Source organism: Sturnira hondurensis, unplaced genomic scaffold (assembly GCF_014824575.4).
Source record: "Sturnira hondurensis isolate 20B ecotype Veracruz unplaced genomic scaffold, ASM1482457v3 Scaffold0020309, whole genome shotgun sequence".
In the NCBI taxonomy this organism is placed as follows: domain Eukaryota; kingdom Metazoa; phylum Chordata; class Mammalia; order Chiroptera; family Phyllostomidae; genus Sturnira; species Sturnira hondurensis.
The window spans coordinates 473345-497969 of record NW_028092940.1 but is presented as its reverse complement, the minus strand read 5'-3'; the positions used below and the strand labels follow the sequence as shown (position 1 = coordinate 497969).

Here is a 24625-nt window from a genome sequence, read left to right as displayed (position 1 = left end):
GTTGCCTCTCGCACGCCCCCTACTGGGGACCTGGCCCTTGAACCAAGGCATGGCCCTGACTGGGAATCGAACTGGTGACTTTGCAGTTCCCAGGCCAGCGCTCAATCCACTGAGCCACACCAGCCAGGATGAGGCTATGCACCTTTTGAAACAGTCTCTGCACTACAGACATACCCCAATCCCACAAAACCTGGAGAAAATATACCTTCATCTCTGGTAGGTAACCTAGCAGTATGTTTAATGTAAGAGCAGGGTGTCTGAAAATGCTAATTAAAAATAAATTGCTTTGGTTAGCATTTAAGACTTTCCTATTTAATAAAAGATTTCATTTTTGTAAAGGATTTTGAACACGCATAAATCCTGACCTCCAACCTTGCATTTCAAGTGCATGTTTCACTAAACCGAGAGCATGAGACAGTGACGTGGCGGGAGCGGGGCGGTGGGTGGAACCGTGGCTGCGCCCTTATGCCCCCAAAGCCCGGGAGTGGTTGGAGACGCGGGGCCATTCGGGGGCGGGCAGACGGGGCAGCAGGAAGGCAGTGCTGCATCACGGGAAGGAGGAAAAGATGAGCAGGGGGCTCAGGAGGGCGGGGCGAGGACAGGCAGGTGGGAGTGCCCCCCCCCCCCCCCCCCCCCCCCCCCCGCGCCCCTTTATCTCTTCCTGAGACCCTTCCCAGGGCCGCCCTGTTCTCTAGTCCTTCTCGATTCTGGGGGCAGAGAAACCCAGCAGGGAGCTCCTGCCCCAAATCGCCCAGCAGGGACCAGCGCCCCGGCCCGGCCCAACTCTCCTCTGACCTTGTGAGTCCCTGGCCCTGCCCGCCCCTCCCGCGCCTGAGCAGGGGATGCTCTGGAGCAAAGCCAGATACAAAGTGAGAGGGGAAAAAAAGGAGACCTGCATTACTCTTTTCATAACGATAGAGTTTATGAGCAGAAACTTAGTGCTTCTTAATGTTCGCCATTTAGTTTTCCTTCGTGGCCAGCTTTATACTCTCTACATAGGACAGGTACTCCGCAATGATGATCTCCTCCTCTTCCAGGGTGGAGTCGAGGTAGTCCTCCTCGTGCTCCGGGATGTCTTCCAGGATCTCGTTGACGGCGTCTATCTCCATGTCTTCGTCTGTTGAGGCACTGGAGGTGCCTGTGACGTGGGCATAGGTGGGTCAAGGGAGAGCAGACAGAGGAGAAAGCCCCCGGAGAGACCACGCGGGCCCACCTCAGCCCCGGCTGCACCTTCCCCAGCCCCGCCCTGCCGAAGTCACATCCCTACCCGTCAGCTTCCTGGAGATCCAGACCTACCTGCAGAGTCGGAGGGGGACACAGAGTCGGAGGGGGACGCAGAGTCGGAGGGGGACGCAGAGTCGGGAGGGGACGTGGACGGGGTTGAGGAGTCCCCCACCGCCAGCTGCAGGTCGCGCGGGAGGCTCCCTCCGTTGTGCGCCAGGGTCTGAGCCGCCAGCTGGACGTTCCCCCTGAACACTCTCAGGGCAGCTTCTGCCACGACCGTGTCGAAGCCCATGTACACCAGCTGTGGGGACACAGGGAAGGGACAGCCACCGCTGAGACCGGGGTTCCTGGAGCCGGCACACGTCCAACACCCCTGTCCCCTCCTGCGCCGCCGAGACAGCCTTATCGTCGAGGGAATGCATTTTCAAACTGGTGGCACACGTGTACCACCGGCCTTCCTGCACACGCCACTGGTCAGCACAGATGCGTACACACCACGGCTCCCGAAGCAGGTCGGTGCCCCATTGCCTCTGAAGGCCACCAACTTGTGAGCTGAGGACAGTGCCAGCTGAACCGGGGCCACTGACTATGCAGCCACAAGGCACTAGGAGTCCTCATGTGAAGGGGGACATTTGTGGACAGAGGCACCCCAGTGACTCCTTTGAGGTCCCAGGAGGCCCACTGGACGGTGTGTGTATAGGACCCCCCTGCGCCTTCCGTTCCTGCCGCCGCTCCCCTTCCGCCGCTGCAGCCCACCCCTGGGGTGGGCCGATGTCACACTGCAAGCCCGGGAGCCAGGACTCAGCCCTGTCCCCCTGCCAACCTTGTCACCCTCACCCTGGCCACCCGAGGCTGGAGAGGCAGAGAGGGCACAGACGACTCTCACTCACTTGATCGATATTTTCCTGGGAGGGGCTTTCTTGATGGTTGTTGGTTTCAGGGCCGAAGTCACTGAGCCACATGTAAGGGTTGCTGAGAAGAATCTAAAAACACACAGAACACCCACCCTTTACTCCTGCCGGGCACCTGCCCACTCACACCGAGGCCTGGCAGCGGTTACGGGCCGGGCGGACACAGTCATCAGGCTCCCACCCCGACGACCCTGCGGAGGACTACACAAAGGAGCCATGGAGGCAGAGAAAGGGGACCCCATCCAGGCCGGGTGCAGGCTGGCGTTCAAAGGCTTCCCGACAAAGGTAGGATGGGGTGGGGTGCGCCGGGCCATCTCCGCCGTCATGGGGTTCGAGAATGGGTGCCACCCCTCAGATCCAAACCAGGAACCAGGGGCCCGCGGGCTGGGACCCCACACAGGGGAAGGACGCCAGAGAGGAGCCCGGGCGAAGGCACGGGGGAGGGGTGCCTGGGCTGAGAAGGGGGACGCCACCTTCAGGGCCCCGTCCAGGTTCCCGCTGGCCTGATGGAGGGCCTGCTTGGCTGCGTGAGTGGAGTAGCCCATCCCCTTCAGAGAGCTGATGTTCTCCAGGCGGCGTCTTTTCTTCTCTTTTTCCTCCCTCCTGATCTGGGCCAGTTCCTTTGGGAAACAACAGAATCTCCCTGAGTAGGGGGCTGAGGTTCTGCAGAAAGCCTTCTCAAGCTACGTGCTGTAGGATTTGGGGGCCTGACAGGCAAGTGACCCCCTGCCCGCCTCGGCCGGTCAGCAGCATGAGGGGCTACCGAGCAGAGGCCATGGCAGAGGCTCCTGGCGTGGGCCAGAGGGCAGAGACCTGAGTTTGCGGGGAAAGAGAACACTCAACAGTTACCACCAGCCGATGCCAGAGCTGGCCACTCAGAACCAGTGAGCTCCCTGCTCGGCCCCCTTCTCCCTAGGGGGTTGGGAAACGTTTGCATGGGTGGGAGGCTGCTCGGCCTGTGACAGATCCCTGGGAGGCCAGTAAAATGTGGACTCTGGGCACAGAGGGTGTATGGAATGGTGAGACTTTTCAAATTATCTCATTCGAAAACACTGGCTCTCCAGATGCTAAGAAAACCCTGCTGGGGATGGAGCAGCAGCGCGGTGGTAAAGGCGGTACCTGCCACGCCCACTTCCCATCAGCGCTGAGCCAGGCAACGTAAACACAGACACTCAGACCTGGGCTTTTCGGGGTCTTTGCCTTTGCCTGGTGGCTTGTGTGGCTGGGGTTACAGTGAGGAGGGACCCTGAGGTGGCCGACACCAGCTTCTGGTGTCACAGAGAAGAGAGCGGCCCCACTTCTGCGGGACCACCGCCCAGGCTCCCCGGGCCACAGCCCCCTCACTGCGAAACCAGCGTGTTAGACCCACAGTGTTCCTTCCAACCCCGAAACTCTAGGCCTTTTTCCTGTGCTTACTTCTACTCGTTTTAAATGAGTCTGACTTTGTGCCTTTGCTTTCGTAACATACCAGTAATTACTTTCATCCGACTCGTGTCTCTAGGCAAGAATACCCCCTCAAACCATAGCAATGGCACTATGGGAAAATAGGGCCCCCTTTAAAATGGTTTCCAGAAATATGCTATGATAAAAATAAGAAAAAGAGAGCGAGAAGCCTGCTTGGAAAGCTGCTCACGAGCCACCCGCCACCACAGCAGGAAATGAAGTCAGGAGACCGCACGAACTTAACTCGGCCACGAGAGCGGCTCCGCCTGACCGCCCAGGCCGGAGGGACGAGAGCCTCGTTGGCAACACCTGCCGGCATTAGCTTCCCTGTTTTTGCACATCCGAGAGCCAAGGCCCTCAGAAAGGAGCTGGCTCCCGCCTCGAGTTTCACTCCCACTACCAGGCCCAGGCGGCGACCGGGGGTCCGAGACCCTGTCGAGGTACCTCTCTGCGGTTGGTGATGTGGGTGGCTGCGTGGTCCACGTTCCCGTCACAGGCCCTGAGGCCAAGCCGGGCTTCCTGGGCAGTGAACCCCAACTGCAACAGGTTGTGAACTTTCGTTGGGTCGATATAGAGCTCCTTAAAGAGTTGGCGAGCCTAGAGAGAGGAAAAACGGAAAAGTCGTGTAAGGATCGCAACATTAACATGAGAAAATAGGCCCGGTGGTGTGGGAGGGGCTGGTACCCATCCCCACCCCCCACTTTTGCAACAAATCCCCCACATCTGGCCCTCCCCTGAGCTGGGGGCAGCCTCCCAGTTAAGTCTAGTCCAGGGCACCAGCAGGACAGAGGGCACAACCTCGCGTCATCTCCCTACTCTCTTGCTCCCTCTGCTGGCGGCAGGAGGCACTGACGGGGCAACCCTAGATTGCCCCACCGGCCTGGCCCACTTGGAGGTGGCCGGTGACACAGGAACTTCTAGCCATCAAGTCATCTTCTTCTTAAGGTTTCCTCATTATGGCGCCTGGCCTGACCCCTCACAAGTACAGACATGTTCATGGTACACCTGGGAGAGAGCTGTGCTCCTCTCAAGTGACGCACTATCGACTTTACAAGATACTTAACTTCTGGGATAAAAAAATAGAGAAGGAAATGGGTACCACTCCCAGTGCCTGTGCTTACCTTGTTGAGATACTCACGAGCCTCTTCACCATTTCCGCTGTGATAATTGCGGATACCTTGGAGCAAGTAAAGTCTTAAAAACAACACCTTCTCTTTCCCACAGTTTCCCTAAAATTATTGGAGGAAAAAAGGATAAACAGCTTCATTTCTGACGACTGGTCAGCAATAGCCCCGCGTGTAGTTCCCTCCCTCTCCGTGGGGTCACGTCCCGCATTGTTGCTGTCGCTGGTGGCCAAGGTGAAGACCCTCCAGGACAGTGACCTCCTCTGCCCCCCAGGAAGAAATGGTGTCAGAACAGCCGGGGCCCTCTGGTCCCTGGGGAAGTACCCAAACCCCAACCCAGGATGCTAGCTCATGCTACCCTGTCGTTCCCAAGCAGAATTCTGAGGGCTCTAGAGAAAACCCCCTATTCAAACCACTGTTGGGCTGTGTCTCACTCATGGGAACCGATATTCTTCAAAACGTCCATTTCCACATTTAAATCTCCCACTAGACTCTACTGCACAGTCAGCTGCCCCAAGGTCAGCAGGGCTGTGACCCGTGCCAGGTCCTCTGGGACCCAGCACAGACAGTAGCAGCGATCGCCTTTGGGCAGCGGTCAAAATACCGGAGTGAACTCGAGTTGTAGAAGCGGGCTCAGCAGTGCCTCACACCAACTACGGTCACGTACTTTTATGTGGACCAGTCGCTGATGATTTTCTCCATAGCAATTTTTAAAGCAATTCTGGGCCAAGTTTAGTTTTTTTTCCGCGTCGTCAAGGCATTCCAGCTGCTCCAAGCGGAAATAACACCACACGATGTCCAGCTGCAGCACCGCGTAGTTGTCCACTGTGTCCAGCAGCTCTCGGCAGCACTGGCTGGGGAGAGGAACAGCGGTGTCACCGGGGCGGGGCCCTGCGCGCCCTCAGTGGGAGACTGGCACTCCTCTCCAGTTTGGGGGTGTCTCCAGAGACTGACCGCCCCTGGAGGGTCTCGACGTCTATCATCCAGAGAGCTGTATTTATCACCGGAATACATCCAATGTGGGGGGTGGCAGGACTGAGGATCAGCACGTTTACTATGCATAGGCGCACTCCTGTGCTGTGCGGGGAAAGAGGCTCCGCAGGAAGCGGAAATTGGGGTCACGGGTCAGACCCCTGAGCAAATGGGGGGTGGGGGGGGACCGGGCTGTGAAGCAGTGGTCTCCAACCCAGAGTGCAAATCAGAATCACTTGGATATGAGGACCTTTTCCTTCTTTCTTTTTCTTTTTTTGATTAATACTGATTTGCACTGGGACCCAACCAAGATCAACAGTAATAGAAACCTGCAGGCCTGCGTGATGCATGTCTGACTCTCCCTAGGGGATCTGAGGTTCGGCCAAGTTCAGAGCCCACACTCTGAAAATCACTGCTGACTAGGATGGCCCAACTGGCAAAGCCTGAAAAGGCTTCCCTATCCAAACGCGTGCGTGCTGGCAGGAAAAGAGACCCAGAAAGCGCCGCGCTGCTCTGGGGGCCCGGGAGCTGGCTAAACGCTGCCTGTGGCTGTGGCAGCAGGCCGAGCCCAGGGCCAGAGAAAGGGAGAGAAAGACAATGGGTGTTGACAAAGAAGGACATTGAGATCATGTTAAAAATCCCTAATGTGAGCCTAGATCTCGAGTCTGAACTCTCCGACAGGAAAGGGGACGTTGGCAAACAGGCATTCTACACGGAACCGTAACGGTGCTGGCTGTTACTGTTTTACTAAAAACAAGGCTGCTCTTGAATGAAACCACAAGATCCAAGTGCCTGCAAGCTTCCCATCTCACAGACCTCAGTCCACTTAGAAAATAAAACCCAAAGGAATCTGATTTTGCCATTTCTGCTTTAAAGCATCAGCCCCCTCGGTGGGACCCCCACACGCGGGCCAATCTGCAGGCGCTAGGAAATCTCCCAGAGCAGGGTTTCATGTTGACTGAGGTCTCCATCTTCCAACCTTTCTGTTCTTGCCCTGGCTGGTGTGGCTCAGTGGATTGAGCACCTGCTTATGAACCAAAGGGTCGCCAGTTCAATTCCCAGTCAGGGCACAGGCCTGCGTTGCGGGCCAGGTCCCCAGTAGGGGGCATGTGAGAGGCAACCACACCTTGATGTATCTCTCTCTCTCCCTCCTTTCCCCTCTCTCTAAAAATAAGTCAATAAAATCTTTTTAAAAACGCACGAAACATAAAACAGCCCTGGCTCAGTAGCTCATTTGATTGAGCGTGGCCAGGAGCTACAAAAGGCCTCACTTTTGATCCCTGGTGGGACTGCGTACTCCCACCCCGCCTTTCTGTCTCTAACATCAGTGAGTATATCTTAGGGTGAGGATTTTAAGAAAGAAAAAAGCACAGTCTCATATTTTAGTTTCAGAAATAACACTTTTTCTTCATAACCTAGGCCTACGAAAGAGATCATGAAATCAACATTTGTATAAGAATAATTTTGAACCTGATCGCATCACTCAGAAAAAAACAAATTTTAAAGCCGTGTATGAAATTGTGTCTTAGAGCATAGTTTCCTTAATATTGCTCTGGCTTCTGATTTTAGCAGCTTTAATATTCAAACAGTCAATACATTTTCAGGTTGAAAACAACATTAAAATAAATGTACATTTATTTAAATAAAATTTACTGAGCCAGCTTTAGGAAAATTAAATCCCACTGTGGCTTAAGTCAGTTATTTAACGGACGTTTATTATACTTGCCTTATGGCTTTTAAGTAAAGACACTAATTTCAAGAAAGGCAAACTAACCTTAAGTAGCTCCATTTTTAAAGAAAGGTTGGCCAAAGCCCTTTCTAAGCCTCACCACTGGCTGTAAGGAACTGGACGGTGGCGTTCCTGTGGCTTTTGTCCCCTTCCAGTTCCTGTACTTGGGATTCGTTATGGGCCTCGAACTGGGGGAAAGTCTGGCCCTTATTTGCTCAGGCATTTTTCTGTCCCCTGCGTTTTTCAGGGGCTCCAACGACTCCAATTGCTGTGACCTGTTTGAGGCCGTCCTGCAGCCTGTGGGCCTTCTGTTCTCTTTTTTCCAGTCTTTTTTCTGTTTCATGTTGAATCTTTCCTTTGCCTTATCCTCACACTTACTGATCTTTTCTTCTGAAGTCTCTAATCTGCAGTTAGCCCGCCCACCACACCCCGGGCTTTCTGCTTCCATATTCCATTGTGGGCCTTCGGTACAACTTCCCCCACTGCCTCTGTGGCCCCGGCCCTCTGCCTTCTTGAATGTGGGGAGTGTGTTGGCAGCAACTGATTTCACGCCCTTGTCTACCAAGTATCTTCTGGGTCCCTTCTGGACCCGTTTCTGTTGACTGATTTTTATTATGGGTTGTACTGTCTCCTTTCCATGCCTGTGGATTTTTAATGAGATGCTGGATATTTTTGAGTTGCTATAAATATTATTGAGCCTTGTTTGGGATGCATTTAAGTTACTTGAAAACAGTGTGATGCTTTCTTACTTTTACATTTTGTTAGAGGGTCCGGAGCATCTTCAGGGCTGGTTTTGTTACCACTCCGGCTGGCGGGGACACGGATGACTCAGCTCACCCTGCACTTGGGGAACCGCGCAGGGCTCCTCCCCGCCCAGCAGCCCCAGAAACTACCTCGTAGCTTCTCAGCTCCTGGGGTCATTGTCCCGGCTGCCAGGAAACCCACCTTCGCACGCATTTTGCCCCGTTTTCAGTTGTTTCGGGTGGGAGGGCACATCTAGTCCCTGTTACTCCATCTCGGCCTAAAGCGGAAGTCCCCTCTCTGGTTGTGAGTGGGGACAGAAACTACTCTTGGTGGTACTGCACCCCACGCCCGGGATGCGCGACAAAGCTCCGGTGCAACTGCCTATTTGGAGCAGGCGGGAGGCGCCCAAGGGCTGGGAAGGGAGCGCACTGAAGTCTCTTCCAGCCACACGACCGACCGACTTGCAGGGACCTGCTCTCCTTTACAAGGAGGAGACGCTCACAAAAACTCTGCTAGTAAGTGGGTCCAAATAAAAAGACCCTCGGAAAAAAAGTCATTGCCAGTTACAAAGGCACGGACAGACATTGCTGGACTATTGGCTCTACTACGCACTGAATGAGTAACAGTCTCCAGACTGAAGGCATAGTCATTGCTGTTCCTCGTCTCACAAGGGTCTGTCCAGGGTGAAAAGACAGGCACATGCCGATGAACAAAGATCGACCTCGTCTTGCTCACCGAAGCTGGATTATGAGTGCATAGGAACTCCTTATACCAGTCTCTACCGTTAGATACCTTTGAGAGGTGCCCTCGTAAAGAGTTAGGAACAGTTATGAACATCTGTCTGAACTGGAAGGACCTAACTTACAGGCCACGCCACCTGCAGCAGAGGAGAACGCAGCGACAGTCCGAAAGCAGCCGCCACGCTCAGGCAGAGCGCGCAAAGCCCAGGGGCAGTGAGCCCGGGTCCTGGTAAGGTCTCGCTCTGCCCCTCCTCCCAAATCGTCGAGACAATAAACCTCCCTTTTTGCTTAAGTTGTGATTTGTTCACTTCAAACCCAAGGGTGCTGCCAGTGCATTGGATAAACCATGCAGCTGTATTTATCTTCTTGAAGTGTATAGTGTATCTTGGGAATTCATCAAAATGGAAAAGAAAATAACATGAAAATTGCTACATTTTGAGCAATTTCAGACACTGTCTATTCTTCAAACGTTTCATCTGCCTTGACCACAGTCTCTGGGCGCCGTTTCCCGTTGCGAGGAGCCAGGGATCTGTGGGGAGCTGCTGGCCCCCAGGCTGGGGCGGGAAACGCCTGCAGTGACTCTGGGGCCCTTGGGCACCGAAGATCGGAGGCCACCAGGTCAAAAGGATGAAGGCCCTGCTGGCTGGCCATAGATGGCCAATTTGGCACTGAGCTTCGAAACACATCACATGTATTAAAATCCATGAGTTCATACATTGATACTTTAAAAAAATAAATAAGAAAAGAAAACTTCATTTTTGGAGGATGCTAGGGAAGTCACTGATTTATTCTGAACACGAGAAAATAAGGGAAAACACCCATGCATTTCACTGCCTTTTGCTACAAATAGCTCAGCAGCATCACCAAACAGCTGATGAGGAAACCTGTTTCTTTTCGGAAGATTTCTAGCAACAAATGCAGAAGGAGGGCACCGTGTTAGCTTTCCTCAGCCTCAATAAAGCAACGGCTTTGGGGGAGTGGCCGGCTGCACCAAATCCCCCGGGGGAAGGCCCGAGGGCCGACAGCGCCTCCCCAGAAACAAACGTGACGCCCTGCGTGTTTGTTGGGGAGGAAATCAGAGCCTGCGCTTCTGACACTCTTCACAGGGAAGAGAGACCTGTTAGACCTGCTCACGAAAGAAGCGCTTCAGAAACCGGTCTGCACCTGAGCTGCTCGCAACATCGACCGTGGTCCAGGGTGAAAACCTGAGGTCTGAGGCGACAGGGGCTGGGAGGGGGCTGTGGGATTTGGGACCATCCTCCTTCAACCTGGGGCTTCCAAAGTATAAGAGTGCCTACCAGAAGTATCTGTCGGCGTCCAGAAGGAAAGGCAAGGCGATTTCGTATTCTTTTCTCTTCAGGAACGCTCGGCCCTTCTCATGATAGCCCATCGCCAACGTGAGAGCCTAGAGAAAAATTGGGAATTGGAAAAACATCACTTTAAACTATAATCAAATACTATACTGAGAGCCTAGTAAGTCTAAAGAAATAAAAACTATAAATTAAAGAAGAGCACAACCAATTTAAAAGTCCAAATTAAGAAAAATATACTTAAAGCTTTATTTCATTTACACTCTGAAACCAAGCACTCGATTTATGTGGCCGATACAGTGTGTGCCCCTTTGTTTCCACCAGTTATTTCGGTATCTGCTGACCTAGGTCTGTTTCCGGTTTTTGCTCAGACGGAAGCTGGGAAAAAAGGAGCCATAGTCTGTATGTATTTCATATTCTTTTTCAAAGGGGCATTCATTTCACCTTCTGTCCTTCATCATGGTTTTTCTGAAGGACTTGTCAACTCTAGTATTGCCAAAATAATTTTTAAGCAGTGATCCAAAATTTTTTAGGTTCCTTAATATTTTTCTTTTTAAAAAATATTTATTTATTTATTTATTTTAGAGCGAGGAGACAGGAAGGAGAAAGAGTAGGAGAGAAACATCCATGTGTGGTTGCCTCTCATGGGTCCCCCACTGGGAACTGGACTGCAACCCAGGCGTGTGCCCTGACTGGGAATCGAACCGGTGACCCTTTGCTTCACAGGCCCGTGCTCAATCCACTGAGCTACACCAGCCAGGGCAGGTTCCTTAAAATTTTTCGATTTGAATTTCCATCTTGCGAAGGTTTTCCAAAATTATCTGCATGTCGTCATTCAGTATAAGAGGGCAGTGGGCAAATTATTCCAACGTTAAGAAAAAAAGCAAACATCAATCTACTGGCAGCTACAAAGTTCTCTTAGTAAAACTTAACTTTCTTCCTCAATTTTAACAAAATAACTCATATACTGAAACCTACTCGAACTGTCCTTTAAAGGCAGAAAAATTAGCCCTGGCTGGTGTGGCTCAGTGGGTTGAGTGCCTGTCTGCAAACCAAAGGGTCACCGGTTTGATTCCCAGGGCACACGCCTGGGCTTTGGGCAAGGTCCCCACTAGGGAGTGCACAAGAGACAACCACACACTTATTTTTCTCTCCCTCTTTCTCCCTCTCTAATAAATAAATAAATAAAAATCTTTTTTTAAAAAGAAAAATTAAGTTAATGGGACCCGCAGTCATTAGAGTATTTCATTTAAGACGTGCTGGACTCCAGCTCGGAGCCGGGCTCAGGGTACAGGGTGCACGGCGCTGCTACAAAGAACCCACCGAAGGCGTCCACAGGTAAAACCACCTCCTACTAACCCCAATTCTAGAACAGGGAAAGGGGTGTGGGGAGACAGGGGAGACCCAGCAGAATCGCCTGCCATTCTTTTCCCAAACCGCGCAGTTCCCCCAGGGACCCCTCCCTCAGGGACGTGGCCCTGCAGCAAAGTGAACCCCACCAATCAGCCGGTGCTGAAGGCGTCGCATCACTCGTTCAAAGGCACTGCGACAGGACAGGGTCGTGCGTCTGTACTGCTCCCTGGAAATCACAGGGCGAGCCGGCTCTGCGTGACCACGCAGAGTGAATACTGTTGATTTACACACACTGCTGGTCAGCCGGAGACAGAGAACTGCTTCCGGTCCTTTCCAGCATTCCAAGAGCAAATGACTAGAAAGCCCGCTCTGTTCGGAGAGCAAATCCAAGAACAAGCTGTAAGTTTCCCACAGGACTTACTTTCCTTTCTGAGGGAGGAATTTTGATGGATCTGCCCGTCTGGTTAGCTATTTCCAGGTAAGGCATGGTTTCGGGATCCACCGTCTCAGCTGCAACAAGACCAAAGGGAACTTTATGCAGTGGGTGTTAGAAGCAAAGACAGAATAAAAGGGGAGGGAAGGGAAGGGAAGGGGAGGGGAAGGGAGGGGAAGGGAGGAAGGAAGGAAGGAAAGGAAAGGAAGGAAGAAAGCAAGCAATGACAGCGGTATTCAAACCGTCAGTGTCGGGAGGAAAAGCCAATGAGAAAGCCACGCCCCCACGACGGAACACTGAGGGAGGCGAGAAGCCCGGAGCCCTGGGTACCTCTCTCTGCCAGGATCTCCAGTCCCCTCTTCGTCCTCTGAATCCTCTTTTCCTTTTGTTCAGCTTCATTTTGCTCTTCCTCTTGAACATGGAAGTCCTTCCTGACGTCCTCCTCGGACTGCTTCAGTTCCAGGACCATGGCCTTCACGTTGTGCGTCACGCCTTGCTCCTCCAGCGCCTTCCCTGTGACAGTCGGGAGGGCGCACTGTGAAACGCGCCCTTGCGCGTGCGGGGCTCCGGCGTTTCCCGGGTTCCCCGGGGTTCTGAACCCCGCCTCGGCACTTGCCAACCACCTGGCCACCCCGGCGCGGACACGCTTAAAGTGGGTGGTGTAGCCGTGGTCGGTAAACAGTGAATAAAGTCAGCCAGGGAAAGTAGCCCTAATTCATCCTTTCCGGTTTCCTTTATTCTCACTGTAAGACCACACGGAAGCAATAAATAGCTGGGACTCCCCCAGGGAGAGCACCACGCTGGACCGCAGAAAAGGAAGCGTAAGGCACGACCTCTCCTGCGCCCCGGCTGCAGAGGGAACCCGCCCAACGCACCGCGCGGGTCGGGCAGCCAGGGCACAGCAGTGCGCCCGGAGAGGCCGTTCACTGTCCGGTAGGAGCAAAGCCCTTGGCGTCTCCCCCTTTCTCACTCAAGGCCCCGAGTGAGCAGCTTCCTTCCAGGACCCAGTTTCCTCACACCGGGGCTGGTTCTATGCAAAAAATCAGCCAAGTATACAAACGGAACAAAAATTAAGTCAAAGATGCAACTAAACCACCACCAAAATGAAAAGGGGTAAATATAGATGCAAACAGATTTTTAAAATTACAAAATATCATGAACTGTAAGTATATAAATTTGAACATGTGTATGGAAAATGCTGCCTGGATATATACATTCTTAAGAAACTTAATGTGAAGACCCACCAAGGGCCAAGTCACCTTGATAAAAAACCAAGAGGCGGGTCCATCTCGCCAGATTACTTGCCAGATTTTAAAACTACAATGAAACCACAGTAATAATAAACTCTATGGGTGAAGTTGTCAAAAGATACAAACTTTTAGTTACAAAATAAAAGAGGGTCTGGCCCAGGAATGAACCTACAGGCGAATGGAAACAATATACACATACGGGGGCACCAAGTATCAGCGTGGAAGAAGCAGGTTTAGTCGAGGTACTGGAAGAAGCATGACGCTGGGTCCTTAGCCCTTACAAACAAAGGGGACTCGGGCAGATTAGAGACCTCCTACAGGTTCCGGCCAATACGAGAAAACCTAGATTACCCTGGGACCCTCGGGTTAGAGAAGGAGCTTCTGAAAACACACACAGCGGGAGAAGGACCGATGGGCTGGCTGCTATCCGGGGTCTCTGCCCAGTGACAGACCCCCACACAGGACGAGCACAGAGGCGAGGACAGACAGCGAGTAGACACTGTGACACCTAACACAGACCATGGGCGTGGCTAGAGGCGATGCTGGAAAGGAAGACGAGGGCTGGGCTGTGAAGGTGGCTGCATCCAGCTGGGCGGTGAACTTGACCCTCTGGGCCCAGAAGCCCCGACACCCACCAGACTACAGCACCTGCCTGAATGAACTGCAGCAGGAGCCAGCTGGTCTGCCAGGCCAGGCCTCCCTCAAATCCACCCCCGCGGCAGCCACAGGGGTCTGCAAAACAGAGCTATCACGGGTCACTCCCCGGCCTCCATGGCCTCCCACCCCCTCAGGAGGGACTCTGTCCCTGCTCAGGCCAGTTTCTCAGCCGAAGCATGACGGACATCGTGGGCTGGATGGGTCTTTGCTGAAGTGGCTGCCTTGTGCCTTGTACCAGGCCTCTCACCAACGAAGTGACAGAAAATACACCTGGCCCCCACCCCCTGTCACCAAGTCATGACCACCAGAAATGTCTCTAGACATTGCCAAAGGTCCCCTGGGTGGCAAAACCACCCCCGAGGGAGAACCAGCACTACAGCCCCTACAGTGTGGCCTGGCCTGGCCTGGGCTCCATCTTCACCCAGCGCTACCCTCCCGTCACCGTGCACACTCGGCCGTAGGCGACCTTTCCAGAGTCACATCACGGGCTCCGAGGTGCAGCCGCTCAGTCTGGAGCCCTCCCCAGCACAGCCTGCCCCGCCTCACTCTGCTCCAGCTGGTCTCCCTCGGAAGCAAGTGCCGCCGGAAGCCCAACGTGACCCCCCCAGCAGCCCCGCACTTCCGCTCTGTGACATTTCATCAGACCAACGGTGAGTGCCCTCCTCGCCCCCCCCCCACCCCCAGCACTGAACAGAAGACAAACATGAGAAACGCTGCTTGCTACTTCACCTTCTCAGTGCAGTAAACTCTAAAATAATTGCTTTCGAATCATATATGCAATAAAACCACTAGAAATTTGTGAATACAGGAAGAGAAAAAGATGCAAAGTCATTATATCTGTTAACTGGATTTTAAAATCCTGCATACTTTGCCATAACATACCTAGTTGCAGTTGTTTCTTATTTATGACAATTTTGATATAATTTTCTTGGAATCCATAGGTTTCCGCTATTCTGTAAAACAAACCAGTGAAAAATGTAGGTAATAAAATTTTTATTTTCCATGACTTAGGTTTTAACCACGATGGCTACCATATACATTTTACTCAGAAACACCCAGTATTTCAATTTACTGACTCACAAATATCAACGGATGATGTGTACGAGACAATGTCCCTTTTTTCCACCCTGGCTGGTGTGGCTCAGGGGACTGAGTGCTGCCCTGTGAACCAAAGGGTCACCGGTTCGGTTCGATGCCCAGTCAGGGCACACGCCTGGGTTGCCAGCCAGGTCCCCAGTGGGGGCTGTATGAGAGGCAACCACACATTGATGTTTCTCTCTCTTTCTACTTCCCTTCCCCTCTCTCCAGAAGTAAATAAATAAAACCTTTTAAAAAGAGAGAGAGAGAGAGACAATGTCCCTTTTTAAACTGTTTTACTATTTGTTTCCTCAGGAGGTGGAGACCCCGGGGCAGTATGCACATGGGAAAGGGGGCCCTAGCTGGGCTTCTGGAGAAAGCCCTTCTCTATAGCCTGGGGCCCTAGGAAGAGGGGCAGTTCCCTGCTGAATGCGTGAGCCCTCTGCGTCCCTAACAGCCCTGACAGGGGGCAAAGAAGAAAATGAGGAAAACCAGCCTCAGAAACTGGGGCTGGAGGTGCCGAAAATGTGGCCCATTCAAAAACAGTTCGCATTTCCCTAGCGTGTGACGGCCACTATATTCTTCTAGTTGGGCGTGGCATTACTTAAACGTCACCGTCAGCACAGTCTGGCAGTGACGGTGGCGGCGCCTGTCACGAATCCACTGTCTCCGCTTCCCTGTCCGGGGCTTTGCGGCTCCCAGGGTGGTCCTCAGACCAGCGGCCTGGGTGGCACTGGGAGCGTGCTGGATGCAGGCTCTCAGTCCCTGCTCCAATCTGCTGGACTCTTTTTTAAATTTGTTTTTAAAGATTGTATTTCTTTATTCATCTTTTTAGAGAGGCGGGAAGGGAGGGAGACAAAGAGGGAGGGAAACATCGATGTGCAAGACAAACGCCAATCGGCGGCCTCCGCTAGTTTTCCTTTGCGCAGGTGGGCCAGCAGCCTGAAATCTGCTGAAACACTTGGCTGAACGTCTGAGCCCGTCATTAGTGCCCTGAGGAGTAAAACTGAAAGCTAACGACCGGGTCACCACCAGGCTGTCTCCCATTTCTATCGTCCATCCGTTGATTCACACATGTGCCAAGCACCTGGTAGGCAGTGCCCGGAGCTCCCAGCTGAGCTCAGGTTTGACCAGGACACAAAGAAGAGCAGGCGAGCCCGGAGTTCTCATCTGCCCTGCACCACCAGTGTGAGCCCAGGTAAGTCCTGCAGCCGCCGAGCCTCACTGTTCCCCTCCTTAGAGCGCGGAGGGTACACCCGCCCCCTCTCTNTTTTAAAGAGAGAGAGAGAGAGAGACAATGTCCCTTTTTTCCACCCTGGCTGGTGTGGCTCAGGGGACTGAGTGCTGCCCTGTGAACCAAAGGGTCACTGGTTCGGTTCGATGCCCAGTCAGGGCACATGCCTGGGTTGCGGGCCAGGTTCCCCAGTGGGGGCTGTATGAGAGGCAACCACACATGGATGTTTCTCTCTCTTTCTACTTCCCTTCCCCTCTCTCTAGAAGTACATAAATAAAACCTTTTAAAGAGAGAGAGAGAGAGAGACAATGTCCCTTTTTTCCACCCTGGCTGGTGTGGCTCAGGGGACTGAGTGCTGCCCTGTGAACCAAAGGGTCACTGGTTCGGTTCGATGCCCAGTCAGGGCACATGCCTGGGTTGCGGGCCAGGTTCCCCAGTGGGGGCTGTATGAGAGGCAACCACACATGGATGTTTCTCTCTCTTTCTACTTCCCTTCCCCTCTCTCTAGAAGTAAATAAATAAAACCTTTTAAAGAGAGAGAGAGAGAGAGACAATGTCCCTTTTTAAACTGTTTTACTATTTGTTTCCTCAGGAGGTGGAGACCCCGGGGCAGTATGCACATGGGAAAGGGGGCCCTAGCTGGGCTTCTGGAGAAAGCCCTTCTCTATAGCCTGGGGCCCTAGGAAGAGGGGCAGTTCCCTGCTGAATGCGTGAGCCCTCTGCGTCCCTAACAGCCCTGACAGGGGGCAAAGAAGAAAATGAGGAAAACCAGCCTCAGAAACTGGGGCTGGAGGTGCCGAAAATGTGGCCCATTCAAAAACAGTTCGCATTTCCCTAGCATGTGACGGCCGTTATATTCTTCTAGTTGGGCGTGGCATTACTTAAACGTCACCGTCAGCACAGTGTGGCAGTGACGGTGGCGGCGCCTGTCACGAATCCACTGTCTCCGCTTCCCTGTCCGGGGCTTTGCGGCTCCCAGGGTGGTCCTCAGAGCAGCCGCCTGGGTGGCACTGGGAGCTTGCTGGATGCAGGCTCTCAGTCCCTGCTCCAATCTGCTGGACTCTTTTTTAAATTTGTTTTTAAAGATTGTATTTCTTTATTCATCTTTTTAGACAGGCGGGAAGGGAGGGAGACAAAGAGGGAGGGAAACATCGATGTGCAAGACAAACGCCAATCGGCGGCCTCCACTAGTTTTTCTTTGCGCAGGTGGGCCAGCAGCCTGAAATCTGCTGAAACACTTGGCTGAACGTCTGAGCCCGTCATTAGTGCCCTGAGGAGTAAAACTGAAAGCTCATGACCGGGTCACCACCAGGCCGTCTCCCATTTCTATCGTCCATCCGTTGATTCACACATGTGCCAAGCACCTGGTAGGCAGTGCCCGGAGCTCCCAGCTGAGCTCTGGTTTGACCAGGACACGAAGAAGAGCAGGCGAGCCCGGAGTTCTCATCTGCCCTGCACCACCAGTGTGAGCCCAGGTAAGTCCTGCAGCCGCCGAGCCTCACTGTTCCCCTCCTTAGAGCGCGGAGGGTACACCCGCCCCCTCTCTCCCAGGGCAGCCACCAGGCTCAAACAGCCGCTGTAAAAGGGCCAGTGCCCCAGGGGGCACCACAGGGGGGGTGGGGACAGGTACGTACTTAGATCTCAGCTCCCTGCCGGTGATGTGTAACCGGGTTTCCAAGAGCTTCTTCCTGTCCTATTTAACAAACCAGACAAATAAAATAACTTTGTATGACAGCTTTTAAAAACAATCACAGTTTGTGTGCTCGCCTCACTCAGTGAACTGGGCATGAGGACCTACATAAACCTGAGAAAATGACTCACTTTTCTTAGCCGTGCAGGTAAAAACACCTCGATGGTGGCCATTCCCGTTGTCTTATAATTTTCATTTCCTGTGCCACGCTCCACTGCTTTGCAGCGTATTTCTTCTATGATCTTCTCTACCTCGTTTTCACAGCATTCCAGCTTGTCAGAGTACTTCTTAGCAAGGTCCTAGAAAAAATCAGAAAATACAGACTGGCGTAGTATCAGCTCAAAATACCGTGGGGGCCAGAACACAGAGCAGTGCGTGCAGGACCCTGCTGAGCGGTGGACCCCCGTTAACTGCAACATCCAGGCCGGCCTCGTGGCTGGGGAGGCACAGAAACAACAGAAAGAGTGAAGACATTATTGCTGGGAGAAAAGACAAGTGGGCTGTAACGGAAGTGACTGTAGTATATAGGAATTATTTTAAGGAACAGTGAGCTGACCATCTCCACTGGAGGGGAAAGAAAAGAAAACCCACAGAAAGCAACCTAATTTTTCTAACTTGTGAGAACAAGTCAGGGTTGACATAAATAACTTTATTTACTTTTCCATTTTATGTTTGACCTTTTATCCTCATTTGAGGACATTTTTTTCTATTGCTTTTACAGAGAAAGGAAGGGAAAGAAACATTGATTGGTTGCCTCCCATACAAGTGTATTCTTGGACAGGGGATTGGTGTCTGGACTGGGAATCGAACCCACAACCCAGGTACGTGCCCTGACTGGGAATCTAACCAGCAACCTTTTGGTCATGGGAGGATACTCCGACCGAGCCACACAGGCCAGAGCCATAAACAACTTTCTCAACAGAGAATTTTGCATCACTGGTACTCCTTATAAAATAACAATTTGCTAGAACTCATGAAAATGCTCCTCTTACTCTCATGGTTTATTACAAAGGACACAGATGAACATCTGGATAAAGAGGTCGATAGGTGGGGTCTGAAAGGGTCTGGGGTGCAGCCTGCGGGTGTGTTTGCCCATCTGGACGTTCCCCTACACCCATCATCTAAGGGTTTTACGGCGGTGTCATTGCGTGGGCCTGGCGGGCTAAACCACTGGCCGGGTGACTAACCAGATCTCCAGCCCGCTCCCCTGCTGCCTTCCCCGAGGCTGGAGGGTGGGGCTGAGCCCCGTCCTGGCTGTGGCCCAGAGCTGCCGGGTCAGAACAAAAGGAGCCCCTGTTGCCCTCACCACTGGGGAAATTCCGGGGTTTAGAGGAATCCTGTGCCAGAAACCAAATAGCTTTCCTCATGCCACACCTGAGCTCCGCGCCAGGAGCGCCTGACCAGCAAATTCAGGAAAAAGGTCAGAAGGTGGGGTGCAAAAGAGAAAAGGGGGTGTGTGTGAGGACCAGGAGAGACCGGGGACTCTAAGACCCCAATACGGGCATCACCTCCCAAGTGCACCACTGTGTCACAGCGGTCTGACCCCGCCGTTGCCCTTCAGTGACATTCCTCAGTCCCTGACAGACGCTACGCGGTTTATCTCGGACACTCAGACTGAGAACACAGAAAAGTGTGTGCTAGGATATTCCAACATAATACGTTTCTATTTAAAAAAAAACCTGCGAACTAAAGGATTGCGGTTCAATTCCCAGTCAGGGCACATGCCTGGGCTGCAGGCCAGTTCCCAGCAGGGGACACACGAGAGGCAGCCATACATTGATACTTCTCTCCCTCTCTCCTTCCCTTCCCCTCTAAAGATAAATAAATAATTTTTTTTAAAAAAGAAAGAATTCTAGAAAAGGAACATGTGAATAAAACACACAATTTTAAAAAAAGGGTTCATGTTTTTCTCTGCTTTGGAAAGCAGAGAATTTTCAATTTCTATACATTTCACTTACATAAAATAAGGCCATTTCTGATGCCACAGAAAGCTGAGGCATGATTAATAGAAAAATTGAGTCTTTGGAAAAATGAACAGAGCCGCAGGGTAAATAAAGACACTGGGGGCGGGGAGCGATGGTTTTCTCGACCAGACCGAGACCCACCCGAGACCCTCCCCTCCGAATGCGGACCACATCAACTCGCCAGCGCTGCCACACCGGCAGGGCAGAAGTAGTCCCCGGATTAATGACTTTAGGTAATGCCGTGAGGATATTAAAAATAGCATATGCCCCAGAAATCAGGTAACATTTTCACCTGAACAAAATCTTATTAAAAATAAGCTTGTTAACTCCCAGTAAGAAGTGGGTACCTACTTCTCACTACTGCTTTTGGTTATGTCCAAAGTTTGCGCACATGGTTGTGCCTGGCAACTTCTGGTGACTTCAGAAATCTTATTTACCCCCCTGGCTGGTGTGGCTCAATGGATTGAGCACCGGCCTGTGAACCAAAGGGTCACCTGTTCAATTCCCGATCAGGACACATGCCTGGGTTGTGGGCCAGGTCCCCAGTAGGGGGCGTTTGAGAGGCAACCACACACTTATGTCTCTCTCCCTCTTTCTCCTTCTCTTCCCCTCTCTCTAGAATCTTTTTTTTTTTAAAGAAATCTTATTTACCAATGTGGATGAAGCAAGACTCTGTAAAAAAAACCTAACCGGAAGTGACTCCACAGGATGACCTGGTCATAAATTCCTAACCAGGCAGGTAACTGCGGGTAGTCCTGCAGGGCACGCAGTGTCTTCCTCCAACCTTTGCCTGAGGCGCCGTCTTGCGTTCCTGCACGTCCAGGTTAACATACCTTTGAAATGCCTCTTTCGGACCCTCAGAGACAGCACGTACCCACCCTCCGGGGAGCACATACTCCTGTTAACTCCCCTGTAATCTGACGCCCGCCTCCTTTCTCCCTTGATTTCTTGTAATCTTCCTTCGGTTCCCTCCTTAATTCCGAGTGCATACAAGAAATGCAAGCTGCCATTCTGGGGAGCTGTTCCCTCAGTCTGCTGAGATCTGGCTTCCAGGCTCACCCTCCGTTCGGCTCAAACGAACTCTAATGAACTTACAAACACGTCTACAGGTTTGGGCATTCCGCCGGCACCAGGGAGACGTATACCATTGCTAGTGATCTATGGCTTAAAACAAAAATACCTTCAATGCCAAACCGACTTCCTTATTTTCATCCGTATATGGAGGTTTCCAAAGTTGAATTCTGTCTTCCCTTAAAAACTGGGTCAGTTTTGCTTGGAGATATTTCTTCTGCGCCATCCTGGAAAGCAAAACAGTACAGCAATGAACCCCACAGGACATTTCCAGGTGTGTCTCACCACCTGGTAGGCTGGTGTGTTCCGTCGAGCCCTCCACTTTCCCACTCCTGTTTAATCTAAATTACTTTCAGATCAGGTTTGAACTGGTTCCAGGCTTCTCTGAAATGCGTATATTTATAGATACACTCGGATATATATATTATATAGTCAATTATACGTTACATTAAAGTATGTACTGCTTTATGTACATAAAGCTGCTAATATGTAGCAAGGCTTATTATACTTTTCTATTTCTTAACGCCATTATTCCCTGATCTAAGAAAAAATATAAAATGCGAGAAAGATGAATCCCTAAAATAGGTCACTTTTCTAAGAAACTCAGCAGAGTTTATAAAGTCTCTAAACAAATACCACCCACCCTGGTAGGGAAACATTAAAAAAGTTAGCTTGACCTGTGAGCTGTCAATAGTAAATATCCTCTATATCTGGATTTTTTTAATTAAAAACTTATGCCCTGCCTGGTGTGGCTCAATGGATTGAGTGCCGGCCTGCGAACCAAAGGGTGGCCGGTTCGATTCCCAGTCAGGGCACCTGCCTGGGCTGCAGACCAGGTCCCCAGTAGTAGGCGCACTGGAGGCAACCACACATTGATGTCTCTCTCCCTCTCTGTCTAAAGATAAATAAATAATATCTATAAAATAAGTAAACTAAAAAATTACTACTTACAATATAGGGGAAGTACTGCATGACATTTTGTGGCAACATCGTGACCCCAGTCCATATTAAAACAGTACATGCTTAACACTGACTGGTTGGCCCATCATTTTACAGCTGAGAAACCCCAGGTCCCACATCAGTGACCAGCTGAGGCCGTGACATCAGGCAGCACCAGACTAGCACTGGGACTTCTGCCGACAAAGTCGGGCTCTGCATTTGGTCTCAACGTCCCCCGCTGCTTCTCCGTGCTGCCCGTGTAACTGCTCTCTTCCGAAGCAGCACCTGCCAGCCATGGAGCCGCCGGCTCGGACCTCAGTAGCAGGGCAATTTGAAGGGGTGGGCCAGGGTAACAGGTGAAAGGGGTAGTGCGGCCCAATCAGACAAGCGGTAAGAAAGCAGAGGCCCTGGCCAGGTAGCTCAGTTGGTTAGAGCATCACCCTGCTACACCAAGGTTGTTGGTTCGGACTTCAGTCGAGACGCATACAAAAATCAACCAGGGAATGTATAAATAAGTCAAACAACATATTGGTGTTTCTCTCTCTCTCTCCCTTTCTCATTTTCCCTAACATTTAAAAAAAGTAGAAAGCTGTTAGGCCCTGAGGATGAAGACAAGTTCTAGAGTGAAAAAAGTATGAGTTAGTGTAACCTAGATACAGGAGATACAGGACTTTTTTTTTTCCTGTTCAGGGCCTGTATTCCACACTCCCCTGAACCCAAATCACCTAATTTTTATTTTATTTTATTTTATTTTTAAGATTTTATTTATTTTTAGAGAGTAGGAAAGGGAGGGAGAGAGAGGGAGAGAAACATCAATGTGTGGTTGCCTTTCACACACCGCTTACCTGGGACCTGGCCTGCAACCCAGGCATGTGCCCTGACTGGGAATGAAACTGGTGACCCTTTGGTTCACAGGCTGGTGCTCAATCCACTGAGCCACACCAGCCAGGGCTCAATTCACCTGATTTTTAGATCAAGTTTGATAAATTAAGTGTATTCCAAAAACAAGTATTTCAAAAGAAATCCCAAATCTATTTTCCATCGGTGAGAAAGAGGGTAGTCAGGACTGGGAGGAGAGAGGGGAGGAAGGAATAAACGCATCAGGGAGGGGACTGTGCTGGTTCAGGTGACCTGGAGAGAACTGAGATCTTCCCCGCTAACTGCTTTTCACACAGACAGTGTGTATTAGTACTGATGCGTATGAGCTTTAAAAAGTAACTTCCACCACCTCTACACAAAGCTAGTTCCCTCCTCATACATCTTCAGAATCACATCCTGAGCTGCTTACTGAAGCCAAGCTGTTGGGAAGGCTGAACGCCCAGCCCTCTGCCATCCCATCCAAGGACCGGAAAGGTCTCGCACACCTAGTGTGTGTCCCACGCTCCACCCTCCAGCAAAGAAACAGCAGGGCAGGTCCACGCCACCCCACTTCACGTTTGCACAAAGATGAAACCGCTGTCGTTAAACTTAACAAAACGTGAGTTGTAGACAACAGGAATAGGCAAGGATACAGATTTCAGATGAAATCGAAAGGGGAAAAGGCTTACAACTTCCCTTTTCCATTTTACCTGGAGGACTGTCCCACATTATATAGCGTCCCCAGGCAGAACTCCGTCCCCAGCGCCGCCCCAAACCGAAAGTGAGACGTTATGAACCACCCCTTTAAAATGTTCACTTTCGCTTTGGTAATAAATTGATCGACGCAACCTTTACCCAGAGCTTCTCAAATATATACACTTCAAAATACATGATTCTTCAGTCGGAGTCATAAAATATCCTTGTATTTAAAAATTTAAGAGTGAGGGTTAGGAGGTGAGAAATACAGAATCAGATCGTCAAGGCTGGAGAAGATCAACCGTGTTCTTTCATTAAATAGCAAAAATCTGGCTTTGATGGCAAGGAGGTCCCAAATGGCATATGTGAAATAACAACAGTGTCACGATTCAAGCTTTTCGTGTGATCCTGTTATTTCCCTGTCTCCTCCCAGAACAACACTCGCTCTTTTAGAAAAAAGAAAAACCCACCACCCTCGCCCAGACCAGCGCAAACCTAGGGCCCCGGGGAACCGCCGGCGCATCGGGAAGCCCCAGCCGCGGTCCTCTGTCCTGGCCCGGCCTCCGCGTAGGAAGCCCAGCGTCCCCGCCGCTGAAGCCGCGCCAGACCCGGGCGGAGCAGGGCAGGGATCGCCCCAGCGACCGCGGTCGCCGATCGGCGCCGCTGAGACCCCGGTCCGGGGACCGACTCTCGGCGCCGTCTCCTCACCTGCGCCACCGCCGCGCCGCCTCGACCTGCGGAGTGCCCGGATGCGGCGGCGGCCGCCGTTAGTATTCATTCCGGGTGAGGCGGGCCCCGCCCCCGCCGCCGCAGCAGCCAGTCCCACTCGGCCCCCGCGAGGCGGGGCAGAGGCTTATGGGCGGTACTAAGGTGGGGCGGGTCTTAGAAAAGGAGAAGGGAGACTCATGATAGGCTGTGGTGTGAACGGGGGGGCTGGTACTGGGCGGGGCTAAGGCAAAGATGGTGTGTGGGCGGGGCCTGTGGGCGGGACCGGGGCGCGGTGGGGCGGGGCCTATGGGCGCGGTGGGGCGGGGCGGGCCAGGAATAGGATCCAGCCCCTTCCAGTGGAGGCTCGGAACCGACGCCCTGGGAGTCCAGGGAGGATTGTCGGCCCGACCCAGTTTGCCTGAATTCAGAGGGAACTGATCCTGGCTTCGTTCTTCCAAAGCCTTCAAAGAGGCCGCAGCACCTTGCAGGAAAATCCGG

General features: G+C 52.0%; 1 protein-coding gene across 2 annotated transcripts; it reads right to left on the bottom strand.

Annotated features, from left to right (window-relative positions):
- Positions 1 to 902: 902 nt before the first annotated feature.
- NUB1 (negative regulator of ubiquitin like proteins 1) lies at positions 903 to 24227 on the bottom strand. Of its 2 annotated transcripts, none has more exons than XM_037029492.1 (15): positions 24128 to 24227; positions 21036 to 21153; positions 18023 to 18190; positions 17836 to 17894; positions 14773 to 14843; positions 12314 to 12496; positions 11972 to 12060; positions 10186 to 10292; positions 5370 to 5556; positions 4700 to 4807; positions 4023 to 4175; positions 2609 to 2755; positions 2115 to 2207; positions 1297 to 1525; positions 903 to 1138 (listed from the first exon to the last, which is right to left on the bottom strand). In XM_037029492.1, exons 2-15 carry the CDS (start codon positions 21150 to 21152, stop codon positions 960 to 962), a joined length of 1890 nt encoding a protein of 629 aa, XP_036885387.1. In that variant the 5' UTR covers position 21153; positions 24128 to 24227; the 3' UTR covers positions 903 to 959. The 2 variants fall into 2 exon arrangements, with proteins under 2 accessions (XP_036885387.1, XP_036885386.1); XM_037029491.1 differs by lacking the exon at positions 24128 to 24227 and adding an exon at positions 21878 to 21901.
- Between the last annotated feature and the right edge of the window lie 398 nt (positions 24228 to 24625).